Consider the following 24,357-nt stretch of genomic DNA (forward strand, 5'->3'; position numbering starts at 1 on the left):
CCAAAAAAATTAAGATACCTAGGAATAAACTTAACTAAGGAGGTAAAAGACTTATATGCGAAAAACTACAGGACACTGAAAAAAGAGGTAGAGGAAGACTTAAACAGATGGAAGAACATACCATGTTCATGGATTGGTAGAATCAACATAATAAAAATGTCCATACTACCCAAAGCAATCTATAGATTCAATGCAATCCCCATTAAATTACCAACGGCATATTTCACAGATCTAGAACAAACGTTCCAAAAATTCATCTGGAATAAAAAAAGATCTCGAATAGCTGCAGCAATCCTGAGAAAGAAGAACAAAGTAAGTGGGATCTGAATACCAGATATCAAGCTGTATTACAAAGCCACTGTTCTTAAAACAGCTTGGTACTGGCACAAGAACAGACATATAGATCAATGGAATAAAATAGAGAACCCAGAAATCGACCCAAACCACTATGCCCAATTAATATTTGACAAAGGAGGCAAGAGCATACAATGGAGTCAAGACAGTTTCTTCAATAAATGGTGCTGGGAAAATTGGACAGATACATGCAAAAAGATGAAACTAGACCACCAACTCACACCATACACAAAAATAAACTCAAAATGGATAAAAGACTTAAACGTAAGATGGGAAACCATAAAAATACTAGAAGAATCCACAGGCAGCGAAATCGCAAACATATGCCGAAGGAATTTCTCCTCTGATACAGCTCCTAGGGCAATGGAAACTAAAGAGAAAAGAAACAAATGGGACTACATCAAAATAAAAAGCTTTTGCACAGCAAAGGAAACCATCAACAAAACAACAAGAAGGCCATTGCATGGGAGAACATATTTGCCAATGATATCACCGATAAGGGTTTAATCTCCAACTTTTACAGGGAACTCATGCAACTTAACAATAGGAAGATAAACAATCCAATCAAAAAATGGGCAAAGGACCTAAATAGACACTTTTCGAAAGAGGACATTCAGAAAGCCAAGAGACATGAAAACATGCTCAAAGTCACTAATTATATGAGAGATGCAAATCAAAACGACAATGCGGTATCACCTCACACCTGTCAGACTGGCTATCATCAACAAATCAACAAACAACAAGTGTTGGAGAGGATGTGGAGAAAAAGGAACCCTTCTGCACTGCTGGTGGGAATGCACAATGGTGCAGTCACTGTGGAGAACAGTATGGAGTTTCCTCCAAAAACTAAAAATGGAACTCCCATTTGACCCAGTGATCCCACTTCTAGGAATATATCCCAAGAAGCCAGAAACACCAATCAGAAAGGATATATGCACCCCTATGTTCATAGCAGCACAATTTACAATAGCTAAGATTTGGAAAGAGCTAAGTGCCCATCAGCAGATAAGTGGATTAGAAAACTGTGGTACATCTATACAATGGAATACTACTCTGCGGTAAAAAAGAAGGAACTCTTGCCATTTGCAATAGCATGGATGGAACTGGAGAGCATTATGCTAAGTGAAATAAGCCAGTCAGAGAAAGATAAATGCCACATGATCTCACTCATTTGTGGAATATAGAGAACAACATAGACTGATGAACAGGGACAGATCCAAAGACAGAGAAACAGCTATCAGACAATCAATCCCCAGAGGGAAAGTAGGGGAGGGTGGGGGTAAGGGGAAGAGATCAACTAAAGGACTTGTATGCATGCATATAAGCCAAACCAATGGACACAGACAACAGGGGGGTGAGAGCATGAGTGGGGGGGGAGGTTGGGGGTTAATGGGGAGATAAGGACACATTTGTAATACCTTAACCAATGAAGAAATTAAAGAAAAAAAAAACCCTCCTCAGCTCCCACCTTAGGTTCTGCTTTTGCAGTTCACCCCGATTTGGTTCTGATTGGTCAGTTTCTTTGCCAGTCAGAATCAAAAGCTCCGCCTCCTATGCAGCCATTGGCTCCTCGCAGTTCACCCAGATTTGGTTCTCATTGGTCGGTTTCTACGCCAGTCAGCGTCAAAAGCTCTGCCTCCTAGGCAGCCATTGGCTCCTCGTAGTTCACCCGGATTTGGTTCTGATTGGTCAGTTTCTATGCCAGTCAGCATCTCTAGGCCTATCTCTGGGCCTGATCAGAGAGTCAGGGCTGCTGGTGAGGCCCAGAGAGAAAGAAAGGCAAGGGCTGATCAATAGCTGCCACAGAGGCTGTGGATCAGACCCTGCTGCTCTGTCCAGGCCTCTCTCTGGGCCTGATCTGCAGCCCCCTCGGCAGTCAGTGCTTGGTCGCTGCACCTGCACTGGCGGCAATCAGTGCTGGGTCTCCACGGTGATCCAGCACTGACTGCAGGACTGACCTCCAGTGTTTGGTTGTCCATTTGGTCATTTTTGACATTACAGGACCCTGGCTCTTTTTATATATAAATAGATAGATTAGATCATTTGTCTTGAATAATTGGTGCTTATTGCATGTAACATTATCATATTTAAAATAGTTTTTCTTGAGATATTAATGTTTATTGCATGTAACATTATTATATTTAAGATTGTTTTTCTTGAAATTAAAAAATATATATATTTTAAAATAATATAATGAAATACCAAAAAATAATAAAAGGTCAATAAAAATATTTTAAATTTATAAAAGACTTATTTTAAAAAAGAAGAAAAAAAGAAAAGCCCAGAGTAAGTAGAAGGAAGGAAATAATAAAGATTGGGCAGAAATAAATGACATGGAAACTAAAAAAAATAAAAATTAATAAAACCAAGAGCTGGTTCTTTGAAAAGATAAATAAGATTGATGAACCATTAGCCAGACTCATCAAGAAACAAAACAAAGAGAGAGGACTCAAACAAATAAAATTAGAAACAAAAGTGGTGAAGTAGCAATTTACACCACAGAAATATAAAGGATTGTAAGAAAAAAGCCGAACCGGTTTGGCTTAGTGGATAGAGCGTCGGCCTGCGGACTCAGGGGTCCTGGGTTCGATTCTGGTCAAGGGCATGTACCCTGGTTGCGGGCACATCTCCGGTGGGGGGTGTGCGGGAGGCAGCTGATCGATCTCTCTCATCGATATTTCTAACTCTCTATCCCTCTCCCTTCTTCACTGTAAAAAATCAATAAAATAAAAAAAAAAAAGAAAATACTACAAACAACTACATGCCAACAAGGTGGACAATATGGATGAAGAGGAAAAATTCCTAGAAAAATACACTCCCAAAGCAGAACCAGGAAGAATCAGGAAAACTGAATAGGCCAGTAACAACTGATAAAATTGAAGCAGTAATAATAAAAAAAAACTTCCAGGAAACAAAAGCCCAGGTCTGGATGGCTTCACAGAGGAGTAATAACAAACATTCAATGCAGAACTAACACCTATACTCCTCAAACTAATCCAAAAAATCCAAGAGGAAGGAACACTTCCAAGCTCTCTTATGAGACCAGCATTATCCTAATTCCAAAACCAGATAAAGACACTACAAAGAAAGAGAATTATAGGCCAATATTCCTGATGAACATAGATGCTAAAATCCTCAACAAAATATTAGGAAATTGGATCCAGCAATATAATAAAAAGATCATACACCATAACCAAGTGGGATTTATTTCAGGGATGCAAGGATGGTACAATATTTGCAAGTCAATAAATGTGATACATCACATAAACAAATTAAAAGACAAAAATCACATGATCACATGAATAGACGCAGAAAAAGCATTAAACAAAATCCAACACCCATTTTTTATAAAAATTCTCAGAAAAGTGGGAATAGAGGGAGCATATCTCAACACGATAAGGGCCATATATGACAAACTTACATTGAACATCATACTCAATGGGCAAAAACTAAAACCATTTCCCCTAAGAACAGGAACAAGAAGCGATGTCCACTTTCACCACTCTTTTTCAACATAGTACTTGAAGTTGTAGCCACAGCAATCAGACAAGAAGAAGAAATAAAAGGCATTCAAATTGGAAAGGAGGAAGTACATAGAAAACCCTAATGAGCCCTAACTGGTTTGGCTCAGTGGATAGAGCAGTGATGGCGAAACTTTTGAGCTCGGTGTGTCAGCATTTTGAAAAACCCTAACTTAACTCTGGTGCCATGTCACATATAGAAATTTTTTGATATTTGCAACCATAGTAAGACAAAGATTTATATTTTTGATATTTTATATATTTAAATGCCATTTAACAAAGAAAAATCAACCAAAAAAATGAGTTCGCGTGTCACCTCTGACACGCGTGTCATAGGTTCGCCATCACTGGGATAGAGTGTCGGCCTGAAGGGTCCCAGGTTCGATTCTGGTCAAGGGCATGTACCTGGGTTGTGGGCACATCCCCAGTAGGGGGTGTGCAGGAAGCAGCTGATCGATGTTTCTCTCTCATCAATGTTTCTAACTCTCTATCCCTCTCCCTTCCTCTCTGTAAAAAATCAATAAAATATATTTTTTAAAGAAAGAAAGAAAACCCTAATGACTCCACCAAAAAAATGACAAGATTTAATAAATTAATTTGGCAATGTAGCAGGATACAAATTCAACACCCAAAAATCAATGGCTTTTTTACACACCAACAATGAATTCTCAGAATGAGAAACTAAACTCACAGTCCCATTTACTATTGCAACAAAAATTTAAGATATTTAAGCTTAAGCAAGGAGGCAAAAGACTTGTACTTAGAAAACTATAGGACATTGAAAAAAAGAGATAGAGGAAGATATAAGCAAGTGGAAGAATATATTGTGTTCATGGATTGATAGAATTTACATAATTAAAATGTCCATATTACCTAAGGAAATCTGCAGATTCAATGCAATCCCTATTAAAATATCTACAGCATATTTCACAGATCTAGAACAAATACTCCACAGATTTATATGGAACCAAAAAAAGACCCCAAATAGCCTCAGCAATCTTGAGAAAGAACGAAGTTGGAGGAATCACAATACCAGATATGAAGTTATACTACAAAGTCACCAAAATTAAAACAGCCTGGTACTGACGCAAGAACAAGCATATACTAGATCAATGGAACATAACAGAGAACCCAGAAATCAACCCAAGCCATTACACTCAATTAGTATTTGACAAAGGAGGCAAGAACATATAATGGAGTCAGGAGAGTCTCTTCAATAAATGGTGTTGGGAAAATTGGACAGATACATGTAAAAAAAAAAAAAAAAAGGAGACTAGACCACCAACTTACACCATACATGAGAATAAACTCAAAATGGATAACAGACTTAAATGTAAGTTGTGAAACCATAAAAACTCTAGAAGAAACCATTGGCAGCAAAATCAGACATCTCTTGTACCAATATGTTTACAGATACATCTCCTAGGGCAGTGGTCGGCAAACTCATTAGTCAACAGAGCCAAATATCAACAGTACAACGATTGAAATTTCTTTTGAGAGCCAAATTTTTTAAACTTAAACTATATAGGTAGGTACATTGTTATTAACTTAATTAGGGTACTCCTAAGGCTTAGGAGGAGCCACACTCAAGGGGCCAAAGAGCCGCATGTGGCTCGCAAGCTGCAGTTTGCCGACCACTGTCAAGGGCAAAGGAAACTAAGAAAAAAACAACAACAATGAACTACATCAAACTAAAAAGCTTCTGCACAGCAAAAGAAACCATCAACAAAACTAAAAGGAAGCCCACTGTATGGGAGAACATATTTGGCAATGATACATGTGATAAAGGGTTAATATCCAAAATATATAAGGAACTCATACAACTTAACAAAAGGAAGACAAACAATACAATAAAAAAAATGGGCAAAAGACCTAAATAGACACTTCTCCAAAGTGGACATACAGATGGCCAAGAGACATATGAAAAAACGCTCAAAGTCACTGATCATCAGTGAGATGCAAATTAAAACAACAATGAGATATCACCACACACCTGTCAGAATGGCTACCATCAACAAATCAACAAATGCAAAGTGCTGATGAGGATGTGGAGAAAAGAGAATCCTAGTACACTGCTGGTGGGAATGCAGACTGGTGCAACCATTATGGAAAACAGTATGGAGTTTCCTCAAAATTTAAATATGGGACTGCCACCCTGGCTGGTTTGGCTCAGTGGATAGAGTGTCAGCCTGTGAACTGAAGGGTCCCAGGTTTGATTCCAGTCGAAGGCATATGCCTGGGTTGTGGGCTCGGTTCCCAGGGAGGGGTGTGCAGGAGGCAGCCATTCAATGATTCTCTCTCATCATTGATGTTTCTATCTCCCTCTCCTTTCTTCTCTGAATCCAATAAAAATATATATATATTAAAAATATAAATAAATATGGGACTGCCATTTGACCCAGTGATCCCACTTCTAGGAATATACCCGAAGAAACCTGAAGCAACAATCAGGAAGAATGTATGCACCCCTATGTTCTTAGCAGCACAATTTACAATAGCTAAGATCTGGAAACAGCCCAAGTGCCCATCAGTAGATGAGTGGATAAAAAAGCTGTGGTACATCTACACAATGGAATACTATGCAGCTGTAAAAAAGAAGAATCTCAGCCTTTGAGACAGCATGGAGGGACCTGGAGAGTATCATGCTGAGTGAAATGAGTCACTCAGAGAAAAGCAAATATCACTTGATTACACTCACATGTGGAGTCTAAGTAACAAAATGAACTGCTGAATGGAGTGGATCCAGAGACATGGAAGCATGGAACAGAGTGTGGAATCTCAGAGGGAAGGTGGGGGAGGGTGAGTGGGTGAGAGGTGCTCAACCAAAGAACTTGTATGAATGTATGTATAAGCCATGGACACAGGGTGGTAAAGGCCTGGGGCGGGGGATGGGGAAGGGCTGGAGGGGGTCAATGGAGGGAAAACGAGACATATGTAATACTTTCAACAATAAAGATTTATATAAATAAATGTGTTTATAACAGCAAGTTTGTAAATCTGTAAGTTAAAGAAAGAAAGAAAAAGAAAGAACTCCTAGCCCAATAAGAAGACAACTAGCCTGGCTGGTGTGACTCAGTGAGGTCACAGTTTGATTCCCAGTCAGGACACATGTCCGGGTTGCGGACTTGATCCCGAGTATGAGGCATACAGGAGCAGCTGATCAATGATTCTCTCTCATCATTGATGTTTCTAATTCACCCTCTTTCTTCCTCTCTGAAATCAACAAAAAATATTCTTTAAAAAGAAGACAATTAACAGTCCAATAAAAACTGGCAAACAATTTGAACAGACATTTTACAAAGAGAATGTGCAAATGGCCAGTAAGCATCAGCACTTACAGAAAAATGCAAATTAAAACCACACTGAGATGACAATTCACATCCACTAGAATGGCTACAGTTGAAGTGAACAAACAAGCAGACATCTGACAATATATATGTATGTATTCATATATCTATCAATTGGTGAGGGTGTGATGTAACTTTCATACATTGAGGTGCAAATGCAGAATGGTTTCACCACACTGGGGAACAGTTGGGCAGTTTCTTATAAAGTTAAGCACACACTGACCACATGACCCAGCAACTCAGCTCCTGGGAATTTACCCAAAACATACGTCCCCACAACGACTTGTTCATACCGTCTTAATTCATAGTCACCAAACTCTGGCAACAACTCATATGCCCACCAACAGGTGACTAGATAAACCAATGGTGGTGTGGCCATCGGATGGGTTACTACTCAGACAGAAAGGAATGACTTACATACATGCAAACCATGAAGGAACCTCAAAAACATTCTGTTGAAAGAAAGGAACCAGACAGAAAAGAGCATGGACCCTAGTTTTACACAAAAATTGAGAGCAGGAAAAACTGCTTCATGGTGACAGAGAGCAGGTCAGCGGCTGCCAGGTGCGCAGGGCATGGGTAGGCAGGGCTGATGGAAATGTCCTCTCCCTGACAGTGATGCTGGGCACACACCGTGTGCATTTATCAAAATTCATGGACTGTAAAGGGTGGAATTTATTATATGTATATTATACCTCAGTGAAGTTCATATTAAGAAACCAGCCCTAGCCAGTTTGGCTCAGTGGATAGAGCGTTGGCCTGCGGACTGAAGAGTCACGGGTTCGATTCTGGTCAAGGGCACATGCCTGGGTTGTGGGCTCAATCCCTAGTAGGGGGTGTGCAGGAGGCAGCTTATCAATGATTCTCTCTCATCATTGATGTTTCTATCTCTCTCCCTCTTCCTTCCTCTCTGAAATCATAAAGATAAATTTTAAAAAAAGAAAGAAACCAAAACAGCCCTGGCCGGTGTGGTCAGTTTGTTGGAGTGTCCTCCCTGCACTGCAAGGTTGTGGGTGCGATTCCCCATCAGGGCACATGCCTGGATTGCAGGTTCGTCCCCATTGGAGCATGTATGGGAGGCAACTGACCCATGTATATCTCTCATATCAGTGTTTCTCTCCCTCCCCTTTCCTCCCTTTCTAAAAATCAATTAAAAACAAACAAACACCCCTCGATTTCCTAGGGGTTTAGACCCTAAGCTCTGGATCACATTCACCAGGTTCTGGTCCCTGCTCCACCATTTATGTGATGTGTAACCCTGAATAGGCTCCTTAATCTTGTGCATCAGATGCCTCCTCTACAAAATAGGAATAATAAGAATATCTACCTCAGAGGATCATGTTAAGGATTGAAAGAATGATTAGCACAGTGGCTAACATAGTAGGACTCAAGGAATGTTAGCTATTGATATATATATGTATGTATTCATATATGGAAATGTAGTTGTACATATTTGCACATATATATTTGCAAAACATATACAGGGTGGGGTAAAAGTAGGTTTACAGTTCTGAATATGCAAATCTGAGTTTATTCTTGTATTATTTTTATTAATTATTGAATTATTTTCTATACAAACAACTGTAAACCTACTTTTCCCCCATCTTGTATATATTTCAGTTTCCCCCCAAATGTATAGTGTATATGAACTATTATAGAAAAAAAGGGCTAGAAGGAAACACACACATACTAAGAGTGACTATTACCTGGATCGTGAAATTGGGGCTGATTTTAATTTTGTTATTCAAAATTCTGAATAAGCATACATACATCTTATAATCAGAAAGGAGGTTATAAAAAGGGTAAAAGCTATAGGCTGACGTAGGTCCCAGGACACTCACGGAAGCATAGTTTGGTTGTAGTAGATGCGGTGACAGCACCACATTCGTGCTGGTCCTCCTTGCGATGGAACATTGGGCAGCCAGCAAAGTGATTGAAGTCAGACACATATTTGCTAAGTGACATAAATGAGGTCAGTGGGTGGGGGATGCTACCACTTATGCAATGAGGGCAAAGAAACTGCATATGCGTGTGTTTACAGAAGATTTTTTGAAAGATACATAAGAAATGAAGACATAGGTAACAGTAGTTTACTTTCATAAAGGAGGACTTTCTTTTGCATATATATAATATTATTTTAAAATTTATTTTGAAATAAAAATGCTGTAATTGTAGCACAAACATTTTTTTCCCTATCCTGGTCAGTGTGGCTCAGGGGGTCAGTGGTTAGAGTGTTGGCCTGCGCACTGAGGGCCTCGGGTTCGGTTCCTGTCAGGAGCACTTGCCTGGGTTGCAGGTTCAATCCCCTTCATGGGTGGAGGCGCATGCAGGAGGCAACCAATCAACATTTCTCTCTCTCTCTCTCTCTCTCTCTCTCTCTTTTTCAAAATCAATGGAAAAAATATCCTCCAGTGAGGATTAACAAAAACCCACATTTACCCCCTACATCCATTGAGAATAAGGTGAATAGGCTTTCTGATCATCTTCAAAGGCTTTATAGTGTATTTTTTACAAATAAGAACATTCTCCCTCGTGTCCACTGTAAGGCAATGGTGAAAATCAGGAAATCGATAGGATGAATCATCACCAGCAAATCCGAGGACCGCAACCACTTTTATCAGTTGTGCCAATAACTGAACTCTACGCTGCATACTTTTGAAATTTGTATCATATGTACAAACTGCTTTACAAAAATTAAAAATATATTTATAATAGTTGACAAATAAAAAAAGTAAAAACTAAGTTATTCAGCAACAAATCCTGGAGGACCAGGGGATTTCAGACCGTCAGGTTTTCCACTGGAAGAGGTGACCCAGAAATGGAGCCTTTTTTTTTTTTTATTTTGTCAATAAAAGCTTTAGGAATATCTTCACATACACTTTCTTTTAAATCCTCACCTGAAGACATGCTTAGAGAGAGGTGCGGGGGGCAAGGGGGGGCGGGGGGGCGGGAGAAATATCAATGTGAGAGAGAAACATAAATCAGTTGTCTTTGTACATGCCCAGACTAGGGATCAGACAGCAACCTGGGTATGTGCCCTGACTGGGAATCGAACTGGCAACCTTTCGGTGCACAGGACAATGCTCAACCAACTGATCCACTACGGCTGGGCACTTCACATATGCATTTACAATCAAGTTGATAACAAGTTAGTAAAGTGTGTTAGGCAACTCAAATTTGAGTTAATTCAAAATTCTTTTTTAAAAAAATCTCAATACAGACATTGATTGATAGTGACTCTCGTGATGATAGATGTGCAGCGAGCTTGTCCTGGAACTCATGAAGATAATTATATTGATTATGGTCTGTATTGCTCCAGATCGTCATGGGCTGTCTATGGCTTGCTGTGGAGATACTGTGTCAGACAGATATAGTATGAGACAAGTGGCTAAAGACAAGATCTCCCAACTCCTCCATAGTGGTTTTTTGGTTATTTTTAAAAATTTTTTGAGAGAGAGAGGGGGGAAGGGAGAGGAAGAGAGAGGTGGGAACATAGAGGAAAGAGAGACATTGCTGCACGTCCCTTACTGTGGGGAGGCATGTGCCCTCTCCAGGAAGCCAACCAGTGACCTCTTGGTGCATGGGGTGATGCTCAGTCCAGTGAGCCATATGGGTCGGGCCTTATGGTTTTTTAAATTCTCTTTAAGAGAGATTGGAAGCTCCTCCATTATTCACAGTAGCTGGCTATGTCAGGAGTCCCTCCATCTGGGACAGGATGATGAGTAACAATGCCACGCTGCTGGTAGAAGTCCAAAAGGTTTGGGACTCTGTATTTTCACAGTTACGCTCTGGTGCAGAAAACAAATATGTTTTGTGTATCAAAACTCTTTAGTTCTTCTGTAGCTTTTTGGGTATCTCTTCTAATATCTTTAAATTTACAACCTGGAAGAGTACATAAACCAAGAAACTGAGAACAATTCACTCATGACAGGGGTAGGCCTGATATAGAAATTGGAGTCTGTTCATTTTCAATAACCTACTTTTCCCCACCCTGTGTATATTTCAATTTTGATGAGCCGCAATGCCCCCCACCCCCACCCCCGCCCACCCCCCCCACCGCAGTGGAGCCAGAGCAGCCCTTGCAGAGGAACTGCCTTGCGGCCTCACTCCCTGAACCTTTGAAATGTTTGAACAGGGCAGGATAACCTTTGGACTAGGCCAAACCAACACTGTCGTACAAACAATCATTAGGAAAGCTAACAGGAAAACAGACATCCTGATATTATGGACTTTCTTTATAATCAGTAACTAACCATGTATGGATAGCTAAAGAGTAACTTAGCTTGCTAGCACCAATGGACATTCTTTCTTCTATTCATTTAAGTATTTCCTTTCCTTTTTCTCATAAAAACCCCTTGCCTTCACCCTAAAATCAGGACACCATTTGGGTTTCTAAGCAGATCTATGCCCCCAACTGCCATTCTGTGATCTAAAATGTTTATTGCCCTTTCGTTTTCACCTTTTTAAAATTTTTTTGTTTTTAGGTTAACAACCTCATTCCTTGGCCCATCCAGGGATGTACTCTCCAGGGCCGCATGGCGGGGGTGGGGGGGTGGGGGTGGCTTCAGCCCACGGGGCAGAAAAACGGGTTCTAAGAAGTGTCCAGTCCTGCAGCCCGGCCTGGTCTCCCCACCACCTGGCCCTCGGGTTCAGGTTGAGTCAGAAACCAGACTGCGAGCTCCCTCGGGGGCGCAATGGGTTCCGGAGGCTCCCGGTCGGGGCGCCAGCCCCGCCCACGTGGCTTATGGCCGCGGGGGACTCTGCACCTGGACTGAGCGGCTCTAGTTCGCTTGGAGGCCGAGCTACGCCGACCGCAACATACGCCGGAAGCTCTGGACACGGAACTACTGTTCACTCTCCTGGAACCCCAGCTGCACCTGTTCCAGGACTGGCTTCTCTCAATAAACTTTGCTTCCGCTAAAAAGAAAAAGAAAAAGAAAAAGAAAAAAAATAAAAAGGAAAAAAGAAAGAAGGAAGGAAGGAAGGAAGGAAGGAAGGAAGGAAGGAAGAAAGAAAGAAAGAAAGAAAGAAAGAAAAGAAAGAAAAGAAGGAAGGAAGGAAGGAAGGAAGGAAGGAAGGAAGGAAGAAAGAAAGAAAGAAAGAAAGAAAGAAAGAAAGAAAGAAAGAAAGAAAGAAAGAAAGAAAGAAAGAAAAGAAAGACAAGAAGGAAGGAAGGAAGGAAGGAAGGAAGGAAGGAAGAAAGAAAGAAAGAAAGAAAGAAAGAAAGAAAGAGAAACCAGAGGCCACGCTGGCAGAAAGAAAGAAAGAAAGAAAGAAAGAAAGAAAGAAAGAAAGAAAGAAAAAGAAACCAGAGGCCACGCTGGAAGAAAGAAAGAAAGAAAGAAAGAAAGAAAGAAAGAAAGAAAGAAAAAGAAACCAGAGGCCACGCTGGACGAAAGAAAGAAAGAAAGAAAGAAAGAAAGAAAGAAAGAAAGAAAAGAAAAAAAGAAAGAAAGAAAGAAAGAAAGAAAGAAAAAGAAAGAAAGAAAGAAAAAGAAACCAGAGGCCACGCTGGCAGCGGCCACCAGAGAAGGGAGAGGTCTGTTGGGTGAGCGGGGTCCTGCCCTGCAGCCCGATGAACAAACGGACATTTCCGAGCACCGGCCCGACCCACTGTGCGGGGCTCCACGCACAGGCCAGACGCGCGCGGGGGGCGGGGGGGGGGGGCGCCAGGCTCAGGACGCTCGCTACCCACAGCCGACTCCCGAGGCCATTTGGTGGTGACCCAAGGACCCCCTGATGCTAGATCATCACCCCGTTGGCCGGCGCGGTGAGCTGGGCTTCGGCCCTTGAGCACACGCTCCCCTTCCCGTCCAGAACCGCTTGGGGGAGCCGAGGGGAAAGAGAATGGGCGTGGGGCACGCCAACCCGCGGGGACCCAGGAGCCCTGCCCTTCGCGTCCCGCCCCCTCGCAGGGCACCTCGGTACAAGTCAGCCTGGGGGGGGAGGGGCAGACCGGAGGCCGGTGACGCCCCATCCGCTCCCCAGCCCCGCCCCGCCCGAGCGTCTCTAGGCACCTGAGGCCGGGGAAGCACGGAGAGGTGGGGACAGTGGGTAGGTGAGGGGGCCGGAGACACTGCATGCTCCACCTCCCGGAGCTCGGGTCTCCGACGGACCAGGCCTGTGGAGTCCCTTCCCGTCTGCAGAGGGACAGCTCCCTTAGATCCGCAGAGGGGGCACCAGGGAAGGCTTGAGCCCCTCAAAACTCCACCAGGTCACAGCTGCCCACCTTCTGCTCTGCAAAGTGCAGCTGCCAGACCGGCCAACCCCCAAGCAGATCGCACCCTCCACTGCGATCAGAAGGCACCTGCCTCGCAGATCCGGCCCGGATCCGCCCAGGCCTCCGCCCCCTCCCCCGCCCCCCGCCCCCTCCCCCGCCCCCGCCCCCTCCCCCGCCCCCGCCCCCGCCCACGCCCACGCCCACGCCCACGCCTCCCCCGCGGTCGCTGTGCGCCCCCAGCCCGTGGGCTCCCATCTGAACTGCTTCCCCGCCCTCGGGAAGGAAACACTGACACACACCGTGCAGGCGCCCAGATGAGGGGCGAAGACTTTATTGCCATCAGCTCCAGGCTCCGGCGGCGGCTCAGAAGACCTTCACCGACTCCAGCTGCACGTCCCCGCCCACCTCCAGCAGCCGCACGCGCGCCGGCGGGATGCGGTAGCGGAAGTGGTGGATCTCCCCGTCGCCCACCACCGCCTGCGGGGCCGGAAGGCGCTTCACTCAGGTGGCCCGGGCCACCGCGGGCTTCTTCCCACTCCCTCCCGCGCCCGGTGACCTCGGCAACCGCGGAACCCGCCGGCCCAGGGCCCGGACGGGAGGTGGGCGGATGTTCCTTCCAACAACCCCTGGTCCCGAGGGTGCCACGAGGGGCCAGTTGGCACCCGAGTGCTTTGTGGGTGTTGGAGTGCCTGTTGTTGGCGCGGACCCGGCGGCCGCTGCCTCGCTCCGGACGCGCAGATTTAAAGTGGCGAGCGGCGGGGCGGTGGGGGGTCTGCAGCGACCGCTCCCTCCGGGACGTGTGCCTGTGCCCTGTCTCCCAGCCCATCCCCGCCCCTGTCCCGGAGGCCCGACCTCAGGTGCAAATGAGCAGGGAGCGGGGTCTGGGGTGGAAGTCGGGCCAGCCTCTGCGGAGGACACCCGCGCTCCGGGCACTACATTCTTGCTCGCTTTGCCCTTGTCCCTGCACACACCTGTCCTGCAGACGCCAGGAGCGGGCACCACGGGAGGGAGAGAGACTGAGGACACCTGCCCAGCTCTGTCCACGCCTTTGCTCCCCCCTCCACCAAGGGCCTGGCTGGCCTTGCCCAGCCCCAGGAGGGATGTGATCCCGGTGCCCATCCCTGTGGCAGAGACACACCTTGAAACCCTCTTCCGTGGCGATGAGGAGCACGTCGAAGGGCTGCCCACGCTGAAAGGGAAGACCGTGGCCGCGCTCCTCCTGGCCCCAGCCGCCGCGCTCCTTGGTGTTGAAGACCACTGTGGACTCGTCCATCCGGGGGTTGAAATGCAGCGCAGCCTCGGCGCCCTCCTCCTCGCTGCACAGCAGGTTCACGTGAAACCTGGGGAAGGGAAGGGGGTGGGGAGCGACCAGGAGGAGATGTCAAGAGCCATGAAGCACCCAGACCAAAGCCAAGGGCCAATGAATTAAGACTCGCCATTGAACAAACGCAAGTTTACAGGGACCCGAGTATGTCACACCCCACAGAGGGAGGGGCTGTGGACTGGTACAGGGAACCCAGATGCCAGGCAGGCCAAACAACTTGCTGCACACACATCACCCAGCAAGGACTGTGATGCTGTGGCCTGGGTTGCCTTCATGCCCACAGAGCCTGGGAGTTGGCAAGGAGTCGTGGTGCTGATGGCCAGGGTGCTCGTGATTCCCAGGATGCCCCCAGTTCCCAGAGGGCTGGGAAGACTACCAGGGACCCAGTGGTCACAGGCACCCTAGGTCCCAGGAAGCCATACAATTGATTGCTTAGGCTCTCGGATGCCCAGGACGCGTCCAATCACAGGACACACTCCCAGAGTTCCTCGTGACTCCGTTTGGAGGTCCTAGAACTATAGGTAGGTAGGAGGCCTGAAGTGGTCTTGGAACCCACAGATTCTTAGGGACCCGGCTCCAAAATCAGGGGACACATTTGTGGGAACGCCAGATTCCAAAAGGTTGGAAATGGCCTGGGGATTCCAAACCCTGGCGGGCAAAGGTGGCCCTGGGGCCCTCACCTCTGGGCTGTAAGAAGCCAGAGCCAGCTGGGCTGAGGCCTCCTCGCACCCCCACCCTGTACCTCTGGAAACTGGGTCCCACTGGAGTCTCACCTGCGAGCCTTGTCGGGGACAACACCACGAATTCTCATCACGGTGCCCACTCTGACACCCTCGGGCAACGAGGTCTTGTGTGGCACGTTCTGCAAGAGTCCGAGTGGGAGGGGATGAGTGAACCGGGGTACCAAGGCGGTGAGACAGATGGGTCACCCCAGTCAGCAAACCACCAGGACCCAGACCAGCACAATCAGAGAGGAGAAAGGCACAGAGGGAAGCAAAGGGAGTCAGACACAGGCAAAGAGTTGTTAAGGGAAGCACTCAGGATTAACAGAAAAATATTCAGGGAGAGAAGCCAAGGGGACATGGGAGCATCGGGATGGGGGTGGGTGAGTCCACCCAAAAGGCAGCCCCCGGCCACTTCACAGCACAGCTGACCGACCACCCACTTTCTCCTCTGAAACAGGAGACTTCAGCCAGGCCCCAGCCCCTCCCCTAGGCTGGTGCAACCTTGGGTCCAAGGCCCCCCAACCCTCAGACCCTAGAACACTCACAGAGCTCCCTGCCATGGCTGGGACGGTGGGACAGACAATGGTGGTGTCAGGTATGGCTGCTGGGACCTTAAGTTGAAAGCAGGTGTGGCTGGGCCTGATGACTCACCCCATGTCTTTCCAAATCCACCACCCACACCTGGCACAGACCCTGGCCCTGGGGCCAGGGTGGCCCAGCACCCTCTTCCTGGGGCCTCTCATCCTTCCCTCCATCCAGGCCCTTTTCCAGCCGCCATAGCCCAACACTCTAGAGAAATCCAGGCTAGGAAGGGTGGGGGTGGGGTGGGGGGGAATGCTGAAAGGTGGCTCTGAAGTCAAGGAATAGGAAGGGTGGGGGAACTAGGCAGAAACCCCTCCTACAACCTAGCAGCCCTCCTGCAGGTGAAGAGGCTGCTCCAGAATGGAGAATGGAAACTTTGGGTGGAGACAACCAGACTCAGCACCTGGTCCACACCTCCCCCCACACCCCCCGGCTTCCCAGGCACTCCCCACCCGCCTCACCACACAGGAGGCTCCCCAGGTGCTGGTGGAGCCAGTGCCTTGGGGGCAGGATGGGCAGCTGCACTTAGAGGAAGGCGCCAAGCTCCCCGTTTGGTGGTGGAGAAAGCGCAGGCTTAGAGAGGGGCCGCCTCTCCCCAAAGGCCTCTCAGTCAGGAAGGGCCCTGCCTGAGCTGGAGTCCAGGGCTGTGTGCCAAGGGCATGTCATCAGACTTTAAACATCGAGGACAGTGGGGCTTGAGGTTATAGGACCAACTGCTCAGGGTGGAGAGAGTCCCAGTGATGGACTCCATGGCTCTTACCAATGAGGTGGCCATGTCTGGTCCCAGTCTACTGCTACTGTATCCCAATGGCACATCTTCACCCAATTGCCTCATGTGGAGGCACATTTCTTCACAGGCTGCCAACCTGCAAGTCCAAGCTTGACTTTGGTGTTGGGCCAGATGAATTCAGTCTGCTATCAGCTTGGTTTCTGGTTTATTCCTGATAGCTCAGATGTGCGCGCCCTTGATGATTCTTACTCATTTGTGGAGATTATCTTCACATCAGTGCTGGAAATACATTTTCGAGAGCATGGTTCTTCATTTTAAAATAAGTAGTGAATGTACTTATTCACAGCACTGTATTCTCAAGCTCTACCTCACACTCATAAGTCGTGCGGATCTAACAGAATACTTCACCGAGTTTTGTCCAATACACAGGAGACCTGGGCAACCACCACCCCAATCCAGTTTCTTCCAGTCCCCGAAACAACGGCCCCCTCCACCCGCCCCAGGACACCATGTCACTGCTCAGCATTCAACAGCCTCCAAGTTCATTTGTCATGACATGAAGAAGAGCGGTGGCCAGCAGGCTGAGTGTGCTGGCTTCTGCAGCTCCTTCGGGAAAGAATTCTGCTGCTTGTACCCACGGTTGTTGTAGGAGTTGGAATCCCACGCTCTGTCAACGTCAGCTTCTTGGAGACTTCAGGCTGCTTTTGTTCACAGCGGAGATAATCCAGGGACTGCTTTGGTTTTGTAAATGAATTTTCAAATTAAAAAAAAATTCTAAAACCTGATGTTTTTCTTAATCGAGGAAGCCTTAAGTTCTATTTATATAGGAAGTAATCCTTTTCTGTTGTGTTTTTTTTTTTTTTTGCTTGATAAACTGATTTTGTTATACTTTCTTACATATTTTAGACTTCATGGGAATTTTGCTTTAGATTAAATTTGAAGTATTTCCATTGTCCAAAAAAGTCTCCAAGTCATAATGAATTCTTGTAATTTCCATGCTGTGGTTGTGAATACCTGTTGCTTCTTCCTTTCCTTCCTCTGCTGGACTATTGGGTCCAACAGCCTTTAGGTGGGTGAGCAAGGGCTGCCTCCTTAGGGGGCGGAGCCCATGGGGCCTGAGGGGCCACCTTTTCCCTGGGGGCTGCATCCAGCTGGAGCATCAGAGGAGCAGGTAAGGAGCGGGCTGACCCTCAGGGTGTGGGGTTGGAGAGTAAGGAAAGAAGCAGGAGAGGGGGTGCCCAGCCCTGAGCAGGGAAGAGGTTCAAGGGTGGGGCCCACTGAGAGGTACTTCACCCAGCAAGGCCAGGAGGGGTCCCCTGGGAAAGAAACACTGTGTGGGTGCAGGATGGCAGACCACTCATTGGAGGAGGTACAGAGGGAAAGGGGGAAAGACCATGAATATGTGACCTTGGAGTGGAATCAGAGGAATACTTCTGAGCTAATGGTTTCATGAATTGGTCTTTACTTGGGGGTGGGGCCAACGTCTTTTCTAAATGAAGTTTTTATTATGTTAAAACTAGAGGCCCGGTGCACAAAAATTTGTGCACTCAGGGGGGTGGGGAGGGGGGTCCCCTAGCCCGGCCTGTGCCCTCTCGCAGTCTGGGACCCCTCAGGAGATAACGACCTGCTGGCTTAGGCCTGCTTCCCGGTGGCAGAGGGCAGGCCCAATCCCTAAGTGCAGCCCCTGGTCAGGCTCAGAGCAGGGCCGATTGGGGAGTTGGGGCGCCACCCCGTCATGCACAGAGCAGGGTGGATCAGGGGGTTGGGGTGCTGCCCCCTGTCACTCACAGAGCAGGGCCCATTAGGGGGGTTGTGGCTCCGTACCCTGTCACACACAGAGCAGGGTCGATCAGGGGGTTGGGGAGCTCCCCCCTGTCACGCACAGAGCAGGGCCCATCAGGGGGTTGAGAAGCTCCCCCCTGTCACTCACAGAGTAGGGCCGATAGGGGAGCTGGGGCACCGCCCCCTGTCACCCACAGAGCAGGGCGGATCAGGGGGTTGGGGTGCTGCACCCTGTCACACTCAGGGCAGGGCCAATGGGGAGGTTATGGCTCTACCCTGTCACAAACAGAGCAAGGCCCGTGGAGGGGGGTTAGGGCACCACCCTCTATCACCCACAGAGCAGGGCCAATCAGGGGGTTGGGGTGCCGCCACTGTCACACTTGGGGCAGGGCCGATAGAGAGTTCATGGCTCTACCCTGTCACACACAGAGCAGGGCCCTTGGGGGGGTGGGTGGGGGGGGGGGTTGGGGCGCTACACCCTGTCACACACAGAGCAGGGCCTATCAGGGGGTTGGTGCACTGCACACTGTCAAACACAGAGCCGCAGGGCAATCAGGGGATTGGGGAGCTCCCCCCATCAGGCACAGAGCAGGGCAGATAGGGAGGTTGTGCCCCCCGCCCCCCCCCCTCCCCGCCCGTCACACACAGAGCCGCAGGGCGATCAGGGGGTTTGGGTGCTGCCCCCTGTCACGCTGATCCTGGTGCCCGGAGGCATATTACCCTTTTACTATATAGAATAGAGGCCTGGTACATGGGTGGGGGCTGGCTGGTTTGCCCTGAAGGGTGTCCTGGATCAGGGTGGGGTTTCCCACTGGGGTGCCTGGACAGTCTGGGTGAGGGGCTGAGGGCTGTTTTCCAGAAGCGAGTGACTGAAGCTTACAACCGCTCCTTGTTTTCTTTTTTTTTTTTTTTTTATTCTGGGCCAGCTTTAGCTCTGAGGCCTTGCTGCTGAAAACATCGATACAATGTTGCTAAAGCCCGGCTGAATGAAAGCCGGTTTCTGGGGGTTGTTTAGCTTCTTATTTGCAACATAGTACATAGTTGCTTAGAGTTGCAGTTGAGAGGCGGGGAACGTTGGAGTCCGCGGTCACTGGAGAAAGCAAGCCTCATGTTCGCTTCCAGCTGCCTGGCTGCCGGCCGCCATCTTGGCTGACAGTTAATTTGCATATACTCACTGATTAGCCAATGAAAAGGGTAGCGGTCGTACACTACTTACCATGTTTCTCTTTTATTAGTGTAGATATAAGTAATGGAATATTCACCTTGTAACCATTTTTGAATGGGCTATGGTTCACTCTGTGCGATTAAGTACTTTCATATTGTTCTGCAGCCATCCCACCATGCATCTCCAGCTGTTTCACCTTCCCCACCTCAGCTCTGTTCCCACTAAACTTAGCTCCCCACCCCTGTCCCAGGCCGTGGCAGACACCGTTCTGCTTTCTGTCCTTGTGGATGTGACTACTCCAGGGACCTGGTATGGATAGAATCATACAGTAAATGCTGTGCTGTGACTGGTGAGTGTATATACAAACCGAAGCAGTCCCTGGATTATCTCCACTGTGAACAAAAGCAGCCTGAAGTCTCCAAGAAGCTGACGTTGACAGAGCGTGGGATTCCAACTCCTACAACAACCGTGGGTACAAGCAGCAGAATTCTTTCCCGAAGGAGCTGCAGAAGCCAGCACACTCAGCCTGCTGGCCACCGCTCTTCTTCATGTCATGACAAATGAACTTGGAGGCTGTTGAATGCTGAGCAGTGACATGGTGTCCTGGGGCGGGTGGAGGGGGCCGTTGTTTCGGGGACTGGAAGAAACTGGATTGGGGTGGTGGTTGCCCAGGTCTCCTGTGTATTGGACAAAACTCGGTGAAGTATTCTGTTAGATCCGCACGACTTATGAGTGTGAGGTAGAGCTTGAGAATACAGTGCTGTGAATAAGTACATTCACTACTTATTTTAAAATGAAGAACCATGCTCTCGAAAATGTATTTCCAGCACTGATGTGAAGATAATCTCCACAAATGAGTAAGAATCATCAAGGGCGCGCACATCTGAGCTATCAGGAATAAACCAGAAACCAAGCTGATAGCAGACTGAATTCATCTGGCCCAACACCAAAGTCAAGCTTGGACTTGCAGGTTGGCAGCCTGTGAAGAAATGTGCCTCCACATGAGGCAATTGGGTGAAGATGTGCCATTGGGATACAGTAGCAGTAGACTGGGACCAGACATGGCCACCTCATTGGTAAGAGCCATGGAGTCCATCACTGGGACTCTCTCCACCCTGAGCAGTTGGTCCTATAACCTCAAGCCCCACTGTCCTCGATGTTTAAAGTCTGATGACATGCCCTTGGCACACAGCCCTGGACTCCAGCTCAGGCAGGGCCCTTCCTGACTGAGAGGCCTTTGGGGAGAGGCGGCCCCTCTCTAAGCCTGCGCTTTCTCCACCACCAAACGGGGAGCTTGGCGCCTTCCTCTAAGTGCAGCTGCCCATCCTGCCCCCAAGGCACTGGCTCCACCAGCACCTGGGGAGCCTCCTGTGTGGTGAGGCGGGTGGGGAGTGCCTGGGAAGCCGGGGGGTGTGGGGGGAGGTGTGGACCAGGTGCTGAGTCTGGTTGTCTCCACCCAAAGTTTCCATTCTCCATTCTGGAGCAGCCTCTTCACCTGCAGGAGGGCTGCTAGGTTGTAGGAGGGGTTTCTGCCTAGTTCCCCCACCCTTCCTATTCCTTGACTTCAGAGCCACCTTTCAGCATTCCCCCCCACCCCACCCCCACCCTTCCTAGCCTGGATTTCTCTAGAGTGTTGGGCTATGGCGGCTGGAAAAGGGCCTGGATGGAGGGAAGGATGAGAGGCCCCAGGAAGAGGGTGCTGGGCCACCCTGGCCCCAGGGCCAGGGTCTGTGCCAGGTGTGGGTGGTGGATTTGGAAAGACATGGGGTGAGTCATCAGGCCCAGCCACACCTGCTTTCAACTTAAGGTCCCAGCAGCCATACCTGACACCACCATTGTCTGTCCCACCGTCCCAGCCATGGCAGGGAGCTCTGTGAGTGTTCTAGGGTCTGAGGGTTGGGGGGCCTTGGACCCAAGGTTGCACCAGCCTAGGGGAGGGGCTGGGGCCTGGCTGAAGTCTCCTGTTTCAGAGGAGAAAGTGGGTGGTCGGTCAGCTGTGCTGTGAAGTGGCCGGGGGCTGCCTTTTGGGTGGACTCACCCACCCCCATCCCGATGCTCCCATGTCCCCTTGGCTTCTCTCCCTGAATATTTTTCTGTTAATCCTGAGTGCTTCCCTTAACAACTCTTTGCCTGTGTCTGACTCCCTTTGCTTCCCTCTGTGCCTTTCTCCTCTCTGATTGTGCTGGTCTGGGTCCTGGTGGTTTGCTGACTGGGGTGACCCATCTGTCTCACCGCCTTGGTACCCCGGTTCACTCATCCCCTCCCACTCGGACTCTTGCAGAACGTGCCACACAAGACCTCGTTGCCCGAGGGTGTCAGAGTGGGCACCGTGATGAGAATTCGTGGTGTTGTCCCCGACAAGGCTCGCAGGTGAGACTCCAGTGGGACCCAGTTTCCAGAGGTACAGGGTGGGGGTGCGAGGAGGCCTCAGCCCAGCTGGCTCTGGCTTCTTACAGCCCAGAGGTGAGGGCCCCAGGGCCACCTTTGCCCGCCAGGGTTTGGAATCCCCAGGCCATTTCCAACCTTTTGGAATCTGGCGTTCCCACAAATGTGTCCCCTGATTTTGGAGCCGGGTCCCTAAGAATCTGTGGGTTCCAAGACCACTTCAGGCCTCCTACCTACCTATAGTTCTAGGACCTCCAAACGGAGTCACGAGGAACTCTGGGAGTGTGTCCTGTGATTGGACGCGTCCTGGGCATCCGAGAGCCTAAGCAATCAATTGTATGGCTTCCTGGGACCTAGGGTGCCTGTGACCACTGGGTCCCTGGTAGTCTTCCCAGCCCTCTGGGAACTGGGGGCATCCTGGGAATCACGAGCACCCTGGCCATCAGCACCACGACTCCTTGCCAACTCCCAGGCTCTGTGGGCATGAAGGCAACCCAGGCCACAGCATCACAGTCCTTGCTGGGTGATGTGTGTGCAGCAAGTTGTTTGGCCTGCCTGGCATCTGGGTTCCCTGTACCAGTCCACAGCCCCTCCCTCTGTGGGGTGTGACATACTCGGGTCCCTGTAAACTTGCGTTTGTTCAATGGCGAGTCTTAATTCATTGGCCCTTGGCTTTGGTCTGGGTGCTTCATGGCTCTTGACATCTCCTCCTGGTCGCTCCCCACCCCCTTCCCTTCCCCAGGTTTCACGTGAACCTGCTGTGCAGCGAGGAGGAGGGCGCCGAGGCTGCGCTGCATTTCAACCCCCGGATGGACGAGTCCACAGTGGTCTTCAACACCAAGGAGCGCGGCGGCTGGGGCCAGGAGGAGCGCGGCCACGGTCTTCCCTTTCAGCGTGGGCAGCCCTTCGACGTGCTCCTCATCGCCACGGAAGAGGGTTTCAAGGTGTGTCTCTGCCACAGGGATGGGCACCGGGATCACATCCCTCCTGGGGCTGGGCAAGGCCAGCCAGGCCCTTGGTGGAGGGGGGAGCAAAGGCGTGGACAGAGCTGGGCAGGTGTCCTCAGTCTCTCTCCCTCCCGTGGTGCCCGCTCCTGGCGTCTGCAGGACAGGTGTGTGCAGGGACAAGGGCAAAGCGAGCAAGAATGTAGTGCCCGGAGCGCGGGTGTCCTCCGCAGAGGCTGGCCCGACTTCCACCCCAGACCCCGCTCCCTGCTCATTTGCACCTGAGGTCGGGCCTCCGGGACAGGGGCGGGGATGGGCTGGGAGACAGGGCACAGGCACACGTCCCGGAGGGAGCGGTCGCTGCAGACCCCCCACCGCCCCGCCGCTCGCCACTTTAAATCTGCGCGTCCGGAGCGAGGCAGCGGCCGCCGGGTCCGCGCCAACAACAGGCACTCCAACACCCACAAAGCACTCGGGTGCCAACTGGCCCCTCGTGGCACCCTCGGGACCAGGGGTTGTTGGAAGGAACATCCGCCCACCTCCCGTCCGGGCCCTGGGCCGGCGGGTTCCGCGGTTGCCGAGGTCACCGGGCGCGGGAGGGAGTGGGAAGAAGCCCGCGGTGGCCCGGGCCACCTGAGTGAAGCGCCTTCCGGCCCCGCAGGCGGTGGTGGGCGACGGGGAGATCCACCACTTCCGCTACCGCATCCCGCCGGCGCGCGTGCGGCTGCTGGAGGTGGGCGGGGACGTGCAGCTGGAGTCGGTGAAGGTCTTCTGAGCCGCCGCCGGAGCCTGGAGCTGATGGCAATAAAGTCTTCGCCCCTCATCTGGGCGCCTGCACGGTGTGTGTCAGTGTTTCCTTCCCGAGGGCGGGGAAGCAGTTCAGATGGGAGCCCACGGGCTGGGGGCGCACAGCGACCGTGGGGGAGGCGTGGGCGTGGGCGGGGGCGGAGGCCTGGGCGGATCCGGGCCGGATCTGCGAGGCAGGTGCCTTCTGATCGAGGTGGGAGGGTCGCGATCCGCAGGGGCGGGTTTTTCGGTCTGGCAGCTGCACTTTGTAAAACCACAGGCTTGGTCCTTGAATGCCCGGACCGGGGAGATGGTACTTGAAATCTATCAGCTCTCTGCTCCTACCCTCTGGTCCCCACCTCTCGGTGCTTCCCTGGCCTCGGTGCCTGGAGGCATTCGGGCGTGGCGGGGCTGGAGAGCAGATGGGGCGTCGCTGGCCTCCCATCGGGACAATCCCCCACCCGCGAGCGCCTCGGGGCAGACGCGTACCTA

At 49.7% G+C, this 24,357-nt stretch overlaps 2 protein-coding genes and 1 pseudogene across 2 annotated transcripts; 1 reads left to right on the forward strand and 2 right to left on the reverse strand.

The window, feature by feature from the left end:
* Positions 1-10,393: 10,393 nt before the first annotated feature.
* LOC138997311 (cyclin-dependent kinase inhibitor 3 pseudogene) lies at positions 10,394-11,759 on the reverse strand (annotated as a pseudogene).
* A 1,984-nt stretch (positions 11,760-13,743) lies between these two features.
* On the reverse strand, positions 13,744-16,121 carry LGALS7B (galectin 7B). Its single transcript, XM_070398509.1, has 4 exons — positions 16,037-16,121; positions 15,540-15,628; positions 14,581-14,782; positions 13,744-13,919 (listed from the first exon to the last, which is right to left on the reverse strand). The coding sequence occupies exons 1-4, from the start codon at positions 16,049-16,051 to the stop codon at positions 13,806-13,808; spliced, it is 420 nt and encodes a 139-aa protein (XP_070254610.1). The 5' UTR covers positions 16,052-16,121; the 3' UTR covers positions 13,744-13,805.
* A 5,417-nt stretch (positions 16,122-21,538) lies between these two features.
* Positions 21,539-23,916, forward strand: LOC138996708 (galectin-7-like). The gene is made up of 4 exons (XM_070397850.1): positions 21,539-21,623; positions 22,032-22,120; positions 22,878-23,079; positions 23,741-23,916. Exons 1-4 carry the CDS (start codon positions 21,609-21,611, stop codon positions 23,852-23,854), a joined length of 420 nt encoding a protein of 139 aa, XP_070253951.1. The 5' UTR covers positions 21,539-21,608; the 3' UTR covers positions 23,855-23,916.
* Positions 23,917-24,357: the final 441 nt, after the last annotated feature.

Source organism: Myotis yumanensis, unplaced genomic scaffold (genome assembly GCF_028538775.1).
Source record: "Myotis yumanensis isolate MYYU_CA2020_CCGP unplaced genomic scaffold, mMyoYum1.0.hap1 SCAF_18, whole genome shotgun sequence".
In the NCBI taxonomy this organism is placed as follows: domain Eukaryota; kingdom Metazoa; phylum Chordata; class Mammalia; order Chiroptera; family Vespertilionidae; genus Myotis; species Myotis yumanensis.